The sequence below is a fragment of the Aulonocara sp. 'chitande type north' Nkhata Bay genome, linkage group LG3 (assembly GCF_057382095.1).
Source record: "Aulonocara sp. 'chitande type north' Nkhata Bay isolate Kocher_YH1m ecotype deep benthic linkage group LG3, A_spYH_male_GT1.1, whole genome shotgun sequence".
Classification (NCBI taxonomy): Eukaryota; Metazoa; Chordata; class Actinopteri; order Cichliformes; family Cichlidae; genus Aulonocara; species Aulonocara sp. 'chitande type north' Nkhata Bay.
Window position 1 is genome coordinate 34,575,823 of NC_141346.1, and position 15,637 is coordinate 34,591,459.

The 15,637-nt window shown below is 38.4% G+C and overlaps 1 protein-coding gene across 1 annotated transcript; it reads right to left on the reverse strand.

The window, feature by feature from the left end:
• Positions 1 to 465: 465 nt before the first annotated feature.
• On the reverse strand, positions 466 to 14,196 carry LOC147335295 (uncharacterized). Its single transcript, XM_086277688.1, has 11 exons — positions 14,114 to 14,196; positions 13,936 to 13,977; positions 5,194 to 5,485; positions 4,962 to 5,098; positions 3,442 to 3,736; positions 2,942 to 3,093; positions 2,557 to 2,854; positions 2,293 to 2,438; positions 1,826 to 2,081; positions 1,014 to 1,192; positions 466 to 934 (listed from the first exon to the last, which is right to left on the reverse strand). The coding sequence occupies exons 1-11, from the start codon at positions 14,142 to 14,144 to the stop codon at positions 873 to 875; spliced, it is 1,890 nt and encodes a 629-aa protein (XP_086133814.1). The 5' UTR covers positions 14,145 to 14,196; the 3' UTR covers positions 466 to 872.
• Between the last annotated feature and the right edge of the window lie 1,441 nt (positions 14,197 to 15,637).

Below are 15,637 nucleotides of genomic sequence, written 5' to 3' on the forward strand. Positions count from 1 at the left end.
ATTGCTTTGGTCTTGACATAATACAGAACAAAGTTTAGCTTCCAACACATTTGTGTCCATAAATGCTTACACAATGAGACAATTCCTGTAAGTCTGCCTCTGAATTTAAATCAGACAATCAAGATGTACCAGAGTTGATGTCTGTCAGCTCACATTCAGGGGTTCTAACAGAAGTACTGCATTAACAGCTTTAGTCATGTTTTTAAAGTCAAATTCCCTTTCGTGCACACATTTCTTATGGAGCCTCAGCAAAGGATAGATTAAGAAATAAAGTTTCTAATTAAATCTATCTTTAAAATATACATTTCAGCATACATGACGATATTCACCTTTACTGTGAACGTGTGGCAATCGCGGTGCTGTCGAAGTAAACTCTTTGCACACTGTCCTGAGCACGTAAAGGGTTATGAGTTACAGTTAAATTAAGGCAATGCCCAGTAAATGCACGCACGCAACATTGTGGTGTGGCTGGGGAGAGGGAGGTCTGGGCTTCTCTGCTTAGGCTGCTGCCTCCGCGACCCGGCCCCGGATAAAGCGGATGAAGATGGATGGATGGATGTTTTAATCCAAACTTTATTACCACATTTCATCATTACAGTCTTTGCCATAACTTTAGAGACATTATTATAGTCATTTATTGCTTTATATAATGCAGAGGAACAACCTCACGTGTTTTGTAGAAATACAATTGCTATGATTGCTATGAGCATTACTACAAACTAGACAGGAAAGATTTTAAAGACAAATCATTTATTATGCGATTACTGAATTTTTCTAAGAATGGTTTAAAGGAGTGTAAAACAAATTCAAATGAAAACTATTTCTAACAAAAAAAATCATGCATCACAGTTTATACAGTGTCATCGATTTTCCTATGGACTTGTTGGATCCTTGGTGCTGGAGAAATAAACTCTCTGCACGCCATCGTCAGCACCTGAAAGAACATGAGGAAAAGTTCAACTAAAGCAATGCACAATAAAAGCACACAAGCCTTAACGTGGTGTAAGTAAAACCTGATTGGCAGATGAAGTTGAGGCTCTCCTCACAGGGCTGGTCTTGCCACAGGAGGTGCTCTGTGCTAGTCATGCCCCCACAGGTGCTGGAGTAACAGTCTGGAACAAAATCCTGTGGCCAATTCAAGAAATTCATGGACTGTCCAGACATCCAGAACCACTCGTCTCCTCTGAGGGATCTGTTGGACAGAACAGATGAACAGATCTGAACAGATTTACATTTATCGAGATGTTGCTCTTTATGGAGCATATGGGCGTTTAAAAGCTGCTTGTTGAATTTCACATAAGCTGGATGATCCATATTTATCTTCTTGATGTTGTGTAGGCCTAAAAGAACAATGACAATCATTAAAAAAACAGAAAAAAACCTTGGTACAGCAGGTTTGTTGTGTTTACAGTGAAAGCTGTTTGCAAAGTGGCCTATTATTGCAGCAATGGCAGAAATGCAAATGAGAAAATGGAAGGACGCGCAATGCAAAGATCTGCATCTGCATAATTTGATTTGCAAAGTTTGCAAATTGTCACAGACATCATGCATCATAAGAGTACAGGGTAGTGCATCTGGCCTCTTAGTATTGTGCAGGAACCTTGAACATCACAAACGTTATTCATTAATTATGAAAAAAAAACACAACAAAATTGGTAGTTTTTGTGCAATTATACAGCACTTTTCCATTTGTTTGTTATTTTGTTTGTTTTAGAAGACATTTGCATCTTATCGCATCCAAACATACTTATGTTGTAGACCATCAGGACCAATTTGGGGGAACTGAATAGTTTGCGGACTACTGCAATAACTACTGTATCAGTACCTGCGCAGTCCCATCCAGACGTGGTCTGTGAGGGAGAAAGGAACGAGGCCCAGCAGCTGCTCCAACTCGCTTTGCTCCTGTTGGCTGTGAAGGCTGAGCAGGTCCCAGTAATAACGTCTACAGTACATCAGAGCATCAGACCAGCAGAGCCTCTCTCCCACCACCGTCACGTTCCTGCCACCAAGCTGCAGGCTCACAGGTGGAGGAGGGGTGGGAGGAGGTGGAGGAGTTGGTAAAGGAGTGACAGCTTCTGGAACTACAGGGAAGTACTTTGCTTTAGGATTCTGTTTGTTTAAGCCAGTTTGGTTGTTATTGTTTTCCTTTCATTTTAACATGTTCCATTCAAATATTCTGTAGTTTAATGGTAAATACAAGAAAAACAAATCAAAACAGTATAAATCTTACAATAATAATTTAAGCACACAAAACCACAACAATTTCTAAAAAATAGCACAACAAGACCCTACCAGAGAGAGAAGCAAACACCTCCACTTCACACAGGGTTGTGTAAGTCCTTTTTCCTGGTATGATCACAATGATGTAGCGACCTTCCATTTCATTACACTGGAATGTGTATGTTGGTGTACCATCTAATGATGTGATCATGCCACAACTGATGGATGTAGAGAAAATTTTAAAAAGTTTCAGTGTAACTCTTTTAAATATAATGTTCAGTTTTTTAATAAGGAAAAAATGTTTATGGAGCATATTTATCAGAAATCAGATCTCACCTGGGGTTCATGTTACCATTTTGATCCAGCGAGTTCCCGATCAGGATCTGTGCCCCAAGAATCCTTTCTATAACAGCATCCTGTCTGTTGATGATGGTGACAGCACTGACTTTATAGACAGCCAACAAGTCTACTCTCCACCAGGGACCCAGATCTTCATCATTGTGTGTACAGCATCCTGAGTACAAGTTTCCATTTTTGCACCCATCGACACCCTTTGAGGGCCCATACACTGGCCCATACCAAGTTGATGACTGTACTGTTTGTTTGTTCAAGGCCACGTTTGGAAGCGGTTCCACTAAATTGTTGAAAAGAAGAAACAAGTATGAATCAGTATCAGGCAGATGTGTTTCAGTAGATCAGATCCAGTCGCTTAAAGCTCTACCTGCTGGGGCAGCATACACCTCCACTTCACACAGGGTGAGAGTCTTCTTCTGTCCAGGAAGAAACACATTCACAAAGCGACCCTCCATGCTGCCTCCATCACACCGGTATGTGTAGGTTTTACCCGCTTTGATATGTGAGATGGAAGCACACCTGACAGCAGAGAGTGTGGGGGCAGCATTATGTTAGTATTGTGGACTTCATGTTAAGGAGGTAGCATGGAGTCCTGAACTAGAAGAGCAATAATCAGCATGTGGTGGATAATATGTAGACTCTAATCTCTGAAACATTTGCTTGTTTGTTTTATTTTTGATTCAGAAAAAGGAATAGATGTTACAATCCCTGATCATGAATTGCATGGAGTCCTGAACTAGAGCATCATGTGGTGGATAATATTTATGTTGTAATCTCTGAAATATTTCTGTTCAAATTAATGTAAAATAAAACAAATAAATAAACAAAAATCATAATGACCATTGACTGATATAAATTCATCATTACCTGGGATTACTGTTTCCATTGTTCTCCAGTGAGTTTCCTATTTTGATCTCAGCTCCATCCAGTCTTTCAGCACAGCAGTCTCCTCTGTTGGTGACTTTTACAGCAGTGATTGTAAAGCTTCGCTGCAGGTCCACCCTCCACCAGGGGTTGATCTCGTCTTCAGCCGTGTGGCTACAGAACCCATTGCTATAGAACGAGTTCCGTCTGCCATCGATGGCTTTGGACGCAGTGGCAACAGAGAGTGTAGATGACTGGGCAGCTTCTCCTTTGAGTGCCACATTGGGTAATGGGTATCCTTGAAGGAAAACCAAGAAGACAATAATTTCTTTTGGTTGGGCTCTCACACCCAGTGGGTTAGGGTTGCTCGTACGCATGCTTCCCCGATATCATACCATTGCATTTTGGCGTGGTGCGCCTGGTGCGCCTGCTGCTTGCTGCACATGGAGGAGAGGGGCGGGGCAACGGGGATTCTCTGGCTGGCCCGAGCACCATCTCTTTCACCATCTTACAATGCTGTGATTGCAGCGATTCCCCAACTCTCTCTGAATGGTACTCATGGCCATTGATCAGTGGTCTTTGATCAATGAGCTTTGATCATTGGAATACAAGCATGCTGATCCACACAGGTGTACACACGGGTGTACACACAGGTGTTCACAGACGTGGACTACACCTTTCTTGGCTGCTGCCTCAAAGCACATTGTGCACTGTCTATCTTGTGTGCTGCACAATATCGTTTAATATTTAGTATCTACTGTTATCTACTGCTAGCTAGTTTATTGTGATGGTGCTGTATTTATTATGTTGCGCTTTTTTTTTTTGCTTTCTCTTCTGTTTTTTTTTTCTCCATACAGGTGATCCAGGTGTTTTGTTTGTTTTTCTTTCTTTTTCCCCCCTTTCTCACCGTCCCTTCTCCCCTCTGGTTTTCTCTCTCTCTCCCTCTCTTTCTTTCATTCTTTCTCCCTGTGCTATCCCCCAGTCATGTCTGTCCCGTTTGTAGCAACCGAAAATAAAATAAATACGTAATTATAAGAAAGATCAATCAAATGGACCAATATGGCAAGGCCATGATGATCCACTTGGTAAAATAAATCCGCTTGGCATCTTTCTTGGCCTTAAGACAACAATTCTGATGGCTAAAGATCCAAACGGGACACACAAAAAACACAAGTTACTTGGATGAGTGACGAAATGTTTCTCCCACTGAAAATGTTATGTCCAGATGAACAGAATCAACTTCTGGGGGGGTTCGTTTGTTAGCAATTTGGCTATGATAGTAAACAGTAGACAGACAGTAGACACAGATGTGGTTTATTGAATCTTTTGGACTGTTTTCAATATAATATTAATTACATATTAATTGGAAAAGGTGTATTGTTGACTTGTCTGCTTTTCTCAAAGGGGGGCGGTAGAGGGAGGGTTCGCCAATGGCACAAAACGGGTCAGGACCGCCCCTGGTCACACCCCTTACTGATATAAATAAAAAATAAAGAATTAAGTAAAGAATTGAAGGTATTTACCGTAGTACACTTCAACCTCACAGAGACTTAGGACCTTTGCACTTCCTGGTAAAAACACAGTGACGTAGCGTCCCTTCACAGAGTTACATGGAAAATAAAACGCTTGTCCCTTGGGAATGTGAGAGATGACGGCACACCTATGTATGAAACATTTAAAGAAAAAGTAAAGAATAAATATAAATAAGTATAAATAAATAATAATGACTTACGGTTATAAATCAAGCTCTGTCACCTGATGCTTTCAGGGTCACTGATTGCTGTAGAATTTCCGATCCAGATTTCGGCACCATCCAGCCCATTTTCCAATTCCCGTCTATTGGTTATCATTACAGTCCCAATTGTATACACATTTACCAGGTCTACCCTCCACCAGGGATCAGATTCTACATTGGTAAGTGTGCAAGACCCACTTTGATAGTTTGCGTCTCTGTTTCCATCAACTGCCTTACCAGCAATACCCACAGTGCCACTGGTTGAAGATTGGACAGCTTTTTGTTTCAGTGCCAGGTTGTAAAGAAGTTGACCTAAATGATTTTTAAAAAGTGGTTATTAATAAAAACAAACAAATGCATATAAATCCAGGTCAAGTGTCAAATTAGGAGTTCCTATATTTGTATTTGTGGAGGTTTGCAACAGGCAATTTACTACATATTGCACTGAATGTAGAGTCACAATAGCAGCACCTAGTTCACCCCTGAAGTGTTTGCAAAAGTTTCTTCTAGGAGTGTTAATTTATTTTTAAATGAAAAGTGGAGAGGTTATTAGAACAATTGACTAATTAATATGAGTTAATGGCTCAAATATGCATGTACAGTATAGACCTTGCATGTCCGCCTTATGTCAGCCCGAAAAGTATTTCTGCCCTTTCTGATTTCAGTTACATGTTTTGTGCCATCAAATAAAATGTAACAATAGACAAAAATAATGAGTAAATACAAGAAACTGGTTATTTAGCTAAGAATTATTTCATTAGGAGAAAAGAAGCTAACTAAATCTACCTGGTCTTGTGCCTAAAAGTCATGGCTCTTCCTTGTTCAGTCATGAGTTAACTTCGATCAACTATAAACTGTACTAAGCTGAGTTTAATGTCAATGGCATGGTTCTTATATAAAGCTTTTCTACTCTTCAGAGCAGTTTCTGTTGGCTAGCCAACAGAAAATACTCCAAGAGTACATATGTATTCATCTGCATGTCAAAAAAGAACCCAGAACGACATACAAAGAACTGCAGGTTTCACTTCTCCTTGTCTCCAGTTGACTCAGCAGCCTGTGAGTCTGTCACCCATGTTACTTGTAACTGCTAACTCCAATGAAAAGAAAAAAAAACAAACTTAAATAGTACAGTAGAAATCAAAATAATGTATCTGAAGAACAGTTGTTATCAATCTCACAGTTGTGTGAATGGTCAATCACATATTTTCAGGAAGTTTTGGATAGCTTTCTTTTCTTCATAAATTTAAAATGTTCAAAACTGCAATTCATGTTTACTATGTTTATTTTTGCCTAATATAAAAATTTGTTTGAGGATTTAAAAAATGTGTGAATATGTGCAAAGATATAAGAAAAGCTAATGAAACATTTGTGTTTCTCAGTTACAACTAAAATCAGTGTCCAGTGAGTAGGGACAGGTAGTGTCACAGTATAAGACACAATTTCAAATTTTATGTATTATAAGCAGTGTTGGGCAAGTTACTTAAAAGTAATTAATTATAGTTACTAGTTACTTCTTCAAAAAAGTAACTGACTAAGTAACTGAGTTACAAGATTCTAAAAGTAATTATTAACTTGAAAAGTAACTATCGCGTTACTTTAAAAAAAAATGTTTACCCTCTGGGGTCCAGGGTATAATTGTTCATTTTTTACTACTTTTGATTTTTTCTCTAAATTTCACATTTACATATTATTTACTTTGTCTTGTTTGGTATCATCCTTTTCAGCACAACCTCATGTGTCTGAAATTACAGTTATGTTTCCATTTTGACATACTGTATTAACACAATTGATCTAAAATCAGACAAAAAACATAAAATCCAAGTAGAAAGTTATATTTTTTACTGTAACAACCACAAACATGTTTACTGAATTATATTTCATAACTTTAAATGCAAATATAAATTGTCAATTTTACAATAATATGGACAACTTTTGCAAACAACAAAGTTATTTGCAGCCATTTACCTTTTACCTCTGTTTTTATAACCATTTCAAACTATTTACAGAACAATCGGGTGTTCTGCATTCAATAAGATGCCACAAATTATTTGTGCCGTTGGGGAAAAAATAATTTCTGTCCATTATAAAGGAGAACATCACAGCCTGATACCTGCAGGTCTGACAGCAGCAGGTGTATCACTCCTGTTTCTACCTGGAGACAGCAGTCAGCTCATTGTTCTAACACACAACACAAAACTATCCACAACACTACACACTAACTACACAAGACAACACATTAAATACACACTCCAAACACACATCTCAAAACTCTCTCTCTCTCTCTTTTTCTGCTCTCTCTCTCACACTCTCTCTCGCCGTCACTCCTAAAACTTCCCCCTCTTCCTAAACAACCAAATGTCATGTTGCCATATACTTTTTTGATTGGTCAACATGGTGCATTTTTCCACCAACACGAAAGGCCTGATTTTTGTTTTGTGTTTTTATTTTTTGGTCATAAGCAGTGAGATCTTGCTAGCATGGTCCTTAGACATTAAACGTGATGAAACTATTCAGGAAAAAACGCTGCGTATATATTGTTTATCATGACTCTGGTTTTACGTGGCCAATCAACACAATTTAAAAACTGGTATATATCACCTTGTTGGTTTGTCATCTTAAAGTGGTCATGCGACTGGCTTACCACAACTACTTTATTCTTCTTCCGTCAAACAGCAGCACGATTGCGATTGTTTTCCCCGATTGTTTGTTGTGCCAAAAAGCTGATCGTCTGCCAGAAATCAGTGCTTTAAGCTACTACATACCATAATAAAAGTTTGTATTAAAGAGTGACTCCTCCAATAGGTCATATTGACTTTAATAAATCCCTGTAGCATTGTAAAGCGTGAAAAAAGTAATGCACACAGTTACATATGTGACAGAGTAACTTATGTGTTTTGGCCATGATCTGATTGTAAAATCATTTTTTATTTTATTTAATTTTATTAGGCCTTATATGAATGAAGCATGCATTTCTTCTGAGCTGTCAAATGTCCTGTCAGTCAACAGGAACTCAAAGAGTCTCCAGCAATTTCCAACAGATTAAAAAATATAGATTTTTATTCAGCTGCATCTTATTCATCCCTGTCAGTGAGACGGCTTCATTTTATTACGAGTGTAACTTTGCTCCATGCTGTGCTTTTCAAAATCAAATTTATTTATTTATTTTTATTTTCTTTGTTCAGTCATTGACATGTGGTAGTTTGAACTTAAATATGTACCAGAATGTTTTGATTGTAGAAGAAAAGTTTACCTGCCAGTGTTCCAGATGTTAATGTTAACATGATGAAAATGCCTGTTGACATACAGACATTAAAAACATTTAAATAACTGAATTATTTTTAAATGATCTCACTGATGTGTACATAAATGCCATCATCTTTATTTTAACTTTGTTTCTTTTTTTTAAGAAAGTTTAAGATATTTTAACTTACCAATGAAGCTCCAAATATGAGTCCCACTCATGGCTTTAGAAAATATCCGAGTCAAATGTATTATGGCATTAATTACAACACAGTAATTACTGATACACCAACTGGCAGGTAAACTGGCTTACTACCAGTCTCATATTACTTATTTTGATCACCAAGAATATGCAAATTTTTAGTCAGTAATGTTTGCATTTAACATTTTAATTGCATTCATTGATCACTACTTTCAAAGACACATAAGCTAAAAATCTACTGGACCTGGCTTCTCTCCTATTGAATTATACATGCACAGGAGAGATAAGAAAGTTGATGGCCAAGGTGTGCTCATTCTCTTCCTAACCCCTCTCTTAATTATTAGAACAAAACTACCATCAGCTCAGACTACTCCTGTAATTAAAGGTTAAATTGTGGACATTCTCTTCTCAACCGTTTGTTGACATTAAAGGTAAAAACATGACGAAAAATCCATCTGACATGGTCCCAGTTTCCCCAGTAGGTACTCTTCTTTTTATCTGTGAATAAACCCTCTAATTCTTAGATGCGAGTCCCACTTCTGACTCCTGCTCACCTGCTCTAGACATGACACCATTTTAGTTTGAATAAGCCCCTAACCCAACTGGTTCCATCTAGTGATGTGCAGATTGATACTGAAATATCTATTCCTCCGATACCAGTCATTTATGTTCTAGAATCGATTCTCATATTAAAATATCAATATTTTAGTAATTTGGGGTAAAGTTGTAGTTTATCATTAACAGGAACAGAGTGGAAAGAAACTATAACATTCGGATTGTCTACATTGGAAGGAAATACTTCCTCTTCCGCCTTTCATAGTCATGTGTGAAATAGGGCTGTATAAATGGAGTCATGTGCGGACGTATTTTACATCCACAAACACCAAGACACGGTTTGCGATACATGTGGCAAGACAGTGAGGTGTTGTGGCAACACCACTAACCTCGTCAAACACCTCACATTAAATCATGTAACAGAATATGATGAGCTTATGTTGAGGTGAACTGAAGAAGAGGAGAGGAGAGGGGTAGGTGCTGCTAGGGCGATACAGATGTCTCTCACAGTCTAGCAGCCAGGCAACATGCTCAAATGGCTTCAGTTTTTTTTTTCTATATGATAATTCTGCATTATTAAGTGATAAGAACAAGTAATCTGATGTCCTGTAATCATTATGAAAATATAATTTGAGATACAATAAAAGATACAGTAAAAAAAAAAGTTTTTGTACAAAGTATATAGGATCAGTATATAAGTAGGAGAACCTTCACAGACATAGGATCAGTATTGTCGATACCACCCTGAATTTTACTTGGTATCAGATTGGAAAGGAAATCAGTGGTATCGCACATCACTAGTTCCATCTGAACTTTGTATTGCCTGCTGGGTAGCACTCATAGGATCAGGGATTAGGACTTTTTAAACAGAGAGCTGATCCAGACTTACTGTATTGGGGCCCAGTTCCCACCCCATGGACAGTACCTTCTAATGATTCAATAATGGCACACCAGATGGATTTAGAGAAACATCAAAGAAAATTATGCAATTCTGGTTTTTCTCATTCATATTCAAAACTCAAATTAAAAAAAAAAAAATCAAAACTATTTGTTTCTGTTTAAATAAGTGATAAATATTTAGGCCAATGTTTATAAAATATACAGTGGGGCAAAAAAGTATTTAGTCAGCCACCGATTGTGCAAGTTCCCCCACCTAAAATGATGACAGAGGTCAGTAATTTGCACCAGAGGTACACGTCAACTGTGAGAGACAGAATGTGAAAAAAAATCCATGAATTCACATGGTAGGATTTGTAAAGAATTTATTCGTAAATCAGGGTGGAAAATAAGTATTTGGTCAATAACAAAAATACAACTCAATACTTTGTAACATAACCTTTGTTGGCAATAACAGAGGTCAAACGTTTACTATAGGTCTTTACCAGGTTTGCACACACAGTAGCTGGTATTTTGGCCCATTCCTCCATGCAGATCTTCTCGAGAGCAGTGATGTTTTGGGGCTGTCGCCGAGCAAAACGGACTTTCAACTCCCGCCACAGATTTTCTATGGGGTTGAGGTCTGGCGACTGGCTAGGCCACTCCAGGACTTTCAAATGCTTCTTACGGAGCCACTCCTTTGTTGCCCGGGCGGTGTGTTTTGGGTCATTGTCATGTTGGAAGACCCAGCCTCGTTTCATCTTCAAAGTTCTCACTGATGGAAGGAGGTTTTGGCTCAAAATCTCACGATACATGGCCCCATTCATTCTGTCCTTAACACGGATCAGTCGTCCTGTCCCCTTGGCAGAAAAACAGCCCCATAGCATGATGTTTCCACCCCCATGCTTCACAGTAGGTATGGTGTTCTTGGGATGCAACTCAGTATTCTTCTTCCTCCAAACACGACGAGTTGAGTTTATACCAAAAAGTTCTACTTTGGTTTCATCTGACCACATGACATTCTCCCAATCCTCTGCTGTATCATCCATGTGCTCTCTGGCAAACTTCAGGCGGGCCTGGACATGCACTGGCTTCAGCAGCGGAACACGTCTGGCACTGCGGGATTTGATTCCCTGCCGTTGTAGTGTGTTACTGATGGTGACCTTTGTTACTTTGGTCCCAGCTCTCTGCAGGTCATTCACCAGGTCCCCCCGTGTGGTTCTGGGATCTTTGCTCACCGTTCTCATGATCATTTTGACCCCACGGGATGAGATCTTGCGTGGAGCCCCAGATCGAGGGAGATTATCAGTGGTCTTGTATGTCTTCCATTTTCTGATGATTGCTCCCACAGTTGATTTTTTCACACCAAGCTGCTTGCCTATTGTAGATTCACTCTTCCCAGTCTGGTGCAGGTCTACCATACTTTTCCTGGTGTCCTTCGAAAGCTCTTTGGTCTTGGCCATGGCGGCGTTTGGAGTCTGACTGTTTGAGGCTGTGGACAGGTGTCTTTTATACAGATGATGAGTTCAAACAGGTGCCATTCATACAGGTAACGAGTGGGGGACAGAAAAGCTTCTTACAGAAGACGTTACAGGTCTGTGAGAGCCAGAGATTTTCTATGTTTGAGGTGACCAAATACTTATTTTCCACCCTAATTTACGAATAAATTCTTTACAAATCCTACCATGTGGATTCATGGATTTTTTTTTCACATTCTGTCTCTCACAGTTGAAGTGTACCTCTGGTGCAAATTACTGACCTCTGTCATCATTTTAAGTGGGGGAACTTGCACAATCGGTGGCTGACTAAATACTTTTTTTGCCCCACTGTGTATACTTTCTCTATGACTATTGTTTTCAACCTGTTAACATTTAATATTGTCTTGACAGAGTCAACTGATTCTGCAAGTTTTTGCTTTATTACTTTAGGGCCAACCAGAAGAGATAAGAGAATAGGAAGAATGAAAAGATCTCAAAATATTGAGAATTTCTTCCTGAAGAAGGCTAAAATACAACCAGAAGCAGAGAGCAATGTCAGGGAAAGGTGGACTGAGCAGCAGTCATCATTGTCATTGAGTTCTACAAATGAAGGTATGTGTGAAAATGAATAAGGAAAATGCAAGGAAGGGATGTTTATATTGTCAATTGTTCAACCGATTCATAGGGGACAAATCCTAATATTTGGGAATAAATAATTAACTAAGCAAATATATGTATTGTGGCACATAATTATAAAGTAAAACAAAATCCTTCTTTAAATAACATGTTTTTTATTTAATGATCCACCTATTCTAAATCACTGATAATATTTGATGAAGCATAGAGTAGGTACTTGAGTAAATGCTTACTTTCAAAACATAAAGATTTTTGCAACTGCTGCTGTTTACAAATGTTTTTGTACTTCTTGTCTTCCTAACATGTAACACACTCTTATTAAAAGTTCAAGAATTTTATTTTTGCACAATTTATACTGAAAACACTATCAAAAGAATATGGGCTCAAAATGTGGTCATAAATATTTTGTACTTGTAAATCAGGATTTGTATGTGTAAAAAATATTTGTATGTGTAAAAAAGATTTGTGTGTGTGTAAAAATGATTGCCGACATTCCTTATCATACATGCATACGTCTGTTGGCTGAGTTGGGGAAAAGTTCTCAATAGAGTTTTTGAGCACAGCAAGGAAATCTGTCAGTTCATGGACGTGACATGTATAATGCGGTGAAGGCATTTCAAGTGAAGCTGTCACAAATGCACCAGTGCCACCTGCCTCACTTTCCCTGTTGCCAAGTAATGTTGAACCAAGTCAGTGCAACAGTGCACCCAAATGCGCACTTTGCTGATAAACTGAGCGCACTTCGAAGCAAAAAAATGAGAATTTCAAGCTGCATTATAAACCATTTACAGTTGATGTGGAAACTGTACCAGTGCAGATTCAGATTGAGCTGCATTCTAATGGGACACTCAAGGGAAAGTACGACACTGAATGGCCCGCAGAGTTTATTAGTTATATTCCTGAAGCAATGCCCCCGGCTCAAACCTTATGTATGTTTTCATTTATTTTTTTCTGGGGATTTTGGCAGCATGTTCATATTTCTAACTTGCATAATTTTGACAGGACATATTTTTTATGGAGAGCAAAATATTTAAAGTTAAAGCTTTTTTTTTTTTTTAAGTTTATTTATTCTGGAATTATATTCCTGTCTGTATTCATATTTATGTTTACAAAAACATTGTTTTAGTGTTCAATAAATGTTTATCTTGTCTGGCCTGCGACCTAAAGTGTACCTTGAGGTTTGGCCCCCTGTGCAATTGAGTTTGACACCTCTGTATTAAGAGAACACTCTCTGTGTGAAAAGTAATGGCTCTTCCTTTGACAGTCATGAATTAACTTTAATTAACTACACACTGTAGAAACTTGAGTTCAGTATCAGTGGACACACTCAGACCTGAGCAGACCTGCTGAATCAAGAAATCACTTAAAAAGAAGCTGTCTGACAAAGTGAAGCAGGCTAAAAGATCAAACAAAGTATCATCACTGATATCAGTCTAACTCCAACAGTGGAATGGTTTGTAGGTCTTTTCTAGAACCATGCATTTGTTCTGAGCTGTCAGATTTATCAGGATTAATTTGCCCTTTTAATAAAAATAAATAAATAAATATGGATTTTCATTCAGCTTCATCTTATTGATCTCAACTGCCATGCACCGAGACAGTTTCATGTTGGTTTGAAGGTAACTTGCTCCAGCACTTGGCTGTGCTTTGAGTTTTTATTTGATTTGTGATTCTCTTGGTACAATCCATTGGTTGTCATTGAAATCAGCTTTTTAATATTCTTTTTTTTCCAGTTCCCACCATATGCTAAGTTTGTAATTACTAAAAAGTGTTACCTGCCAGTGCTCCAGATGTTAATGTTAACATGATGGAAATGCCTGTTAACATATAGAGATTGAAAATATTTAAAAAACTGAATTATTATTTTGAATTGTTTTAGTGATGTGTGTATTAAATGCCATCTATTGTCATTTTACCTTTTTTTAATAGACAGTTTAAGAAAATTTAACTTACCAGTGAAGCTCAGTATATGACTGCCCCTCATGGTTATGGAAAGTATCCAAGTCAAATTAATTCTGACATTACATATACTAATTAATGGTACACTCCAGCTGGTAGCTAGATTGACTTAGTGGCTCTGTAGCTTTCTACTAAGCTCTCTTAATCACACCCTTATTTGTTGAGATTAAAAAAAATGCAAATTTTAGTCACTAAAGTTTGCATGAACAAAAAACACACCCAGATTGATATCTGCTGCTTTGTTTGTTCTGCAAAGGTTAGCAAGACTGGCTACAGAATTTCAAGGTCAATCCACTCATTTCACACACAACTAGGCCTGCATAATAAATCGAAAATCTATTGTCAGTGCGATATCAGCCTATGCGATGGGCCCATCGCAAAAAAATGGCATAAACTGCGACAATTGGGTACCTCAAAATGTTTACACATGTGCTTTAAAGAATTTACCAATCAAAGAAACCCCTTTACACATTTGACCAGTCAAATAGAGCCCTTCACAGCATTAACCAATCAAACGGATTAGAGGCCCGTCTCCCATGTAGGTGGGGAGCGAACAACGCTGCAGCAAGAGTTGTAATGGCTGAGAGTGAGACGCATGATGAGAACACTACTGACTATGAACTTGTGTCTAAAAAAAATAGTACCTCGCTTATTTGGAGGTACTTTGGATTTGATAAAGACAACTTTCTGCAAACACAGCTACTCTGCAAAATTTGCCAAACACTCGTGGCAACCACCAGAGGAAACACGACTAATCTCCACCATCATCTTCAATACAACCAGAGAGAACTGTTTGAATAGTTCCAGAAAGATAGGGCTAGCCAAACAAAGGTTGCTAATGTTAAGACAAAGAGCGCAGCAGTCCAACAGCCGTCTCTGTATCAGAGTTTTTCAAGTGGAACTCCTTATGAGAAAACATTGAAGTAGTACAAAGAAATAACAGAGGCCATTACACATTTTTTGACTAAAGACATGATGCCTATGAATACAGTTAGCAGAGAGGGCCTCACCAGTCTGATACATAAAGTGGACCAGAGATAACGCATCCCCTCACAAAACTACTTTTCCCATGTCGCCATTCCACAAATGTGCGAAACATGTTGCAAGTCATGTTTGAACTGAGCCAAGCTGAAAACTACGCAAGCACTAAGACCTATGGTCAAGTCGTACAACGGAACCATATATGAGTTTCACAGTGCACTTCTTCACCGAAGACTTTGAACTGAAAACACGGTGTCTAGACACTGTGTATTTTCCAGACTCTCACACTAGTGAAAATATAGCCCATGTATTACGTGAGGTGCTAGCCAGCTGGGATCTTAAAGAAGTCCGACAAGTGTGCATCACCACAGACAGCGGTGCCAATGTTGCGAGAGCCACGGAGCTAAACAACTGGGTCAGACTTCAGTGTTTGGATACAGGCTGCACCTAGCAATCAGTAAGTTTTATTCAAGGCAAAACTTTTTTTTAACTATGAAAATGTGCTGTACGTTACTATCAAATTATTTTTATTAGCTT

Bases quoted from the DNA above. Each gene is read 5' to 3' on its own strand.
- LOC147335295 (XM_086277688.1), bottom strand. From the start codon at position 14,144: ATGAGGGGCAGTCATATACTGAGCTTCACTG. The intron at 3,094-3,441 runs GTAATGATGAAT...CTCTGCTGTCAG, and splicing joins AATGGAAACAGTAATCCCAG to GTGTGCTTCCATCTCACATA. The intron at 2,855-2,941 runs GTAGAGCTTTAA...TCAACAATTTAG, and splicing joins GGTGTATGCTGCCCCAGCAG to TGGAACCGCTTCCAAACGTG.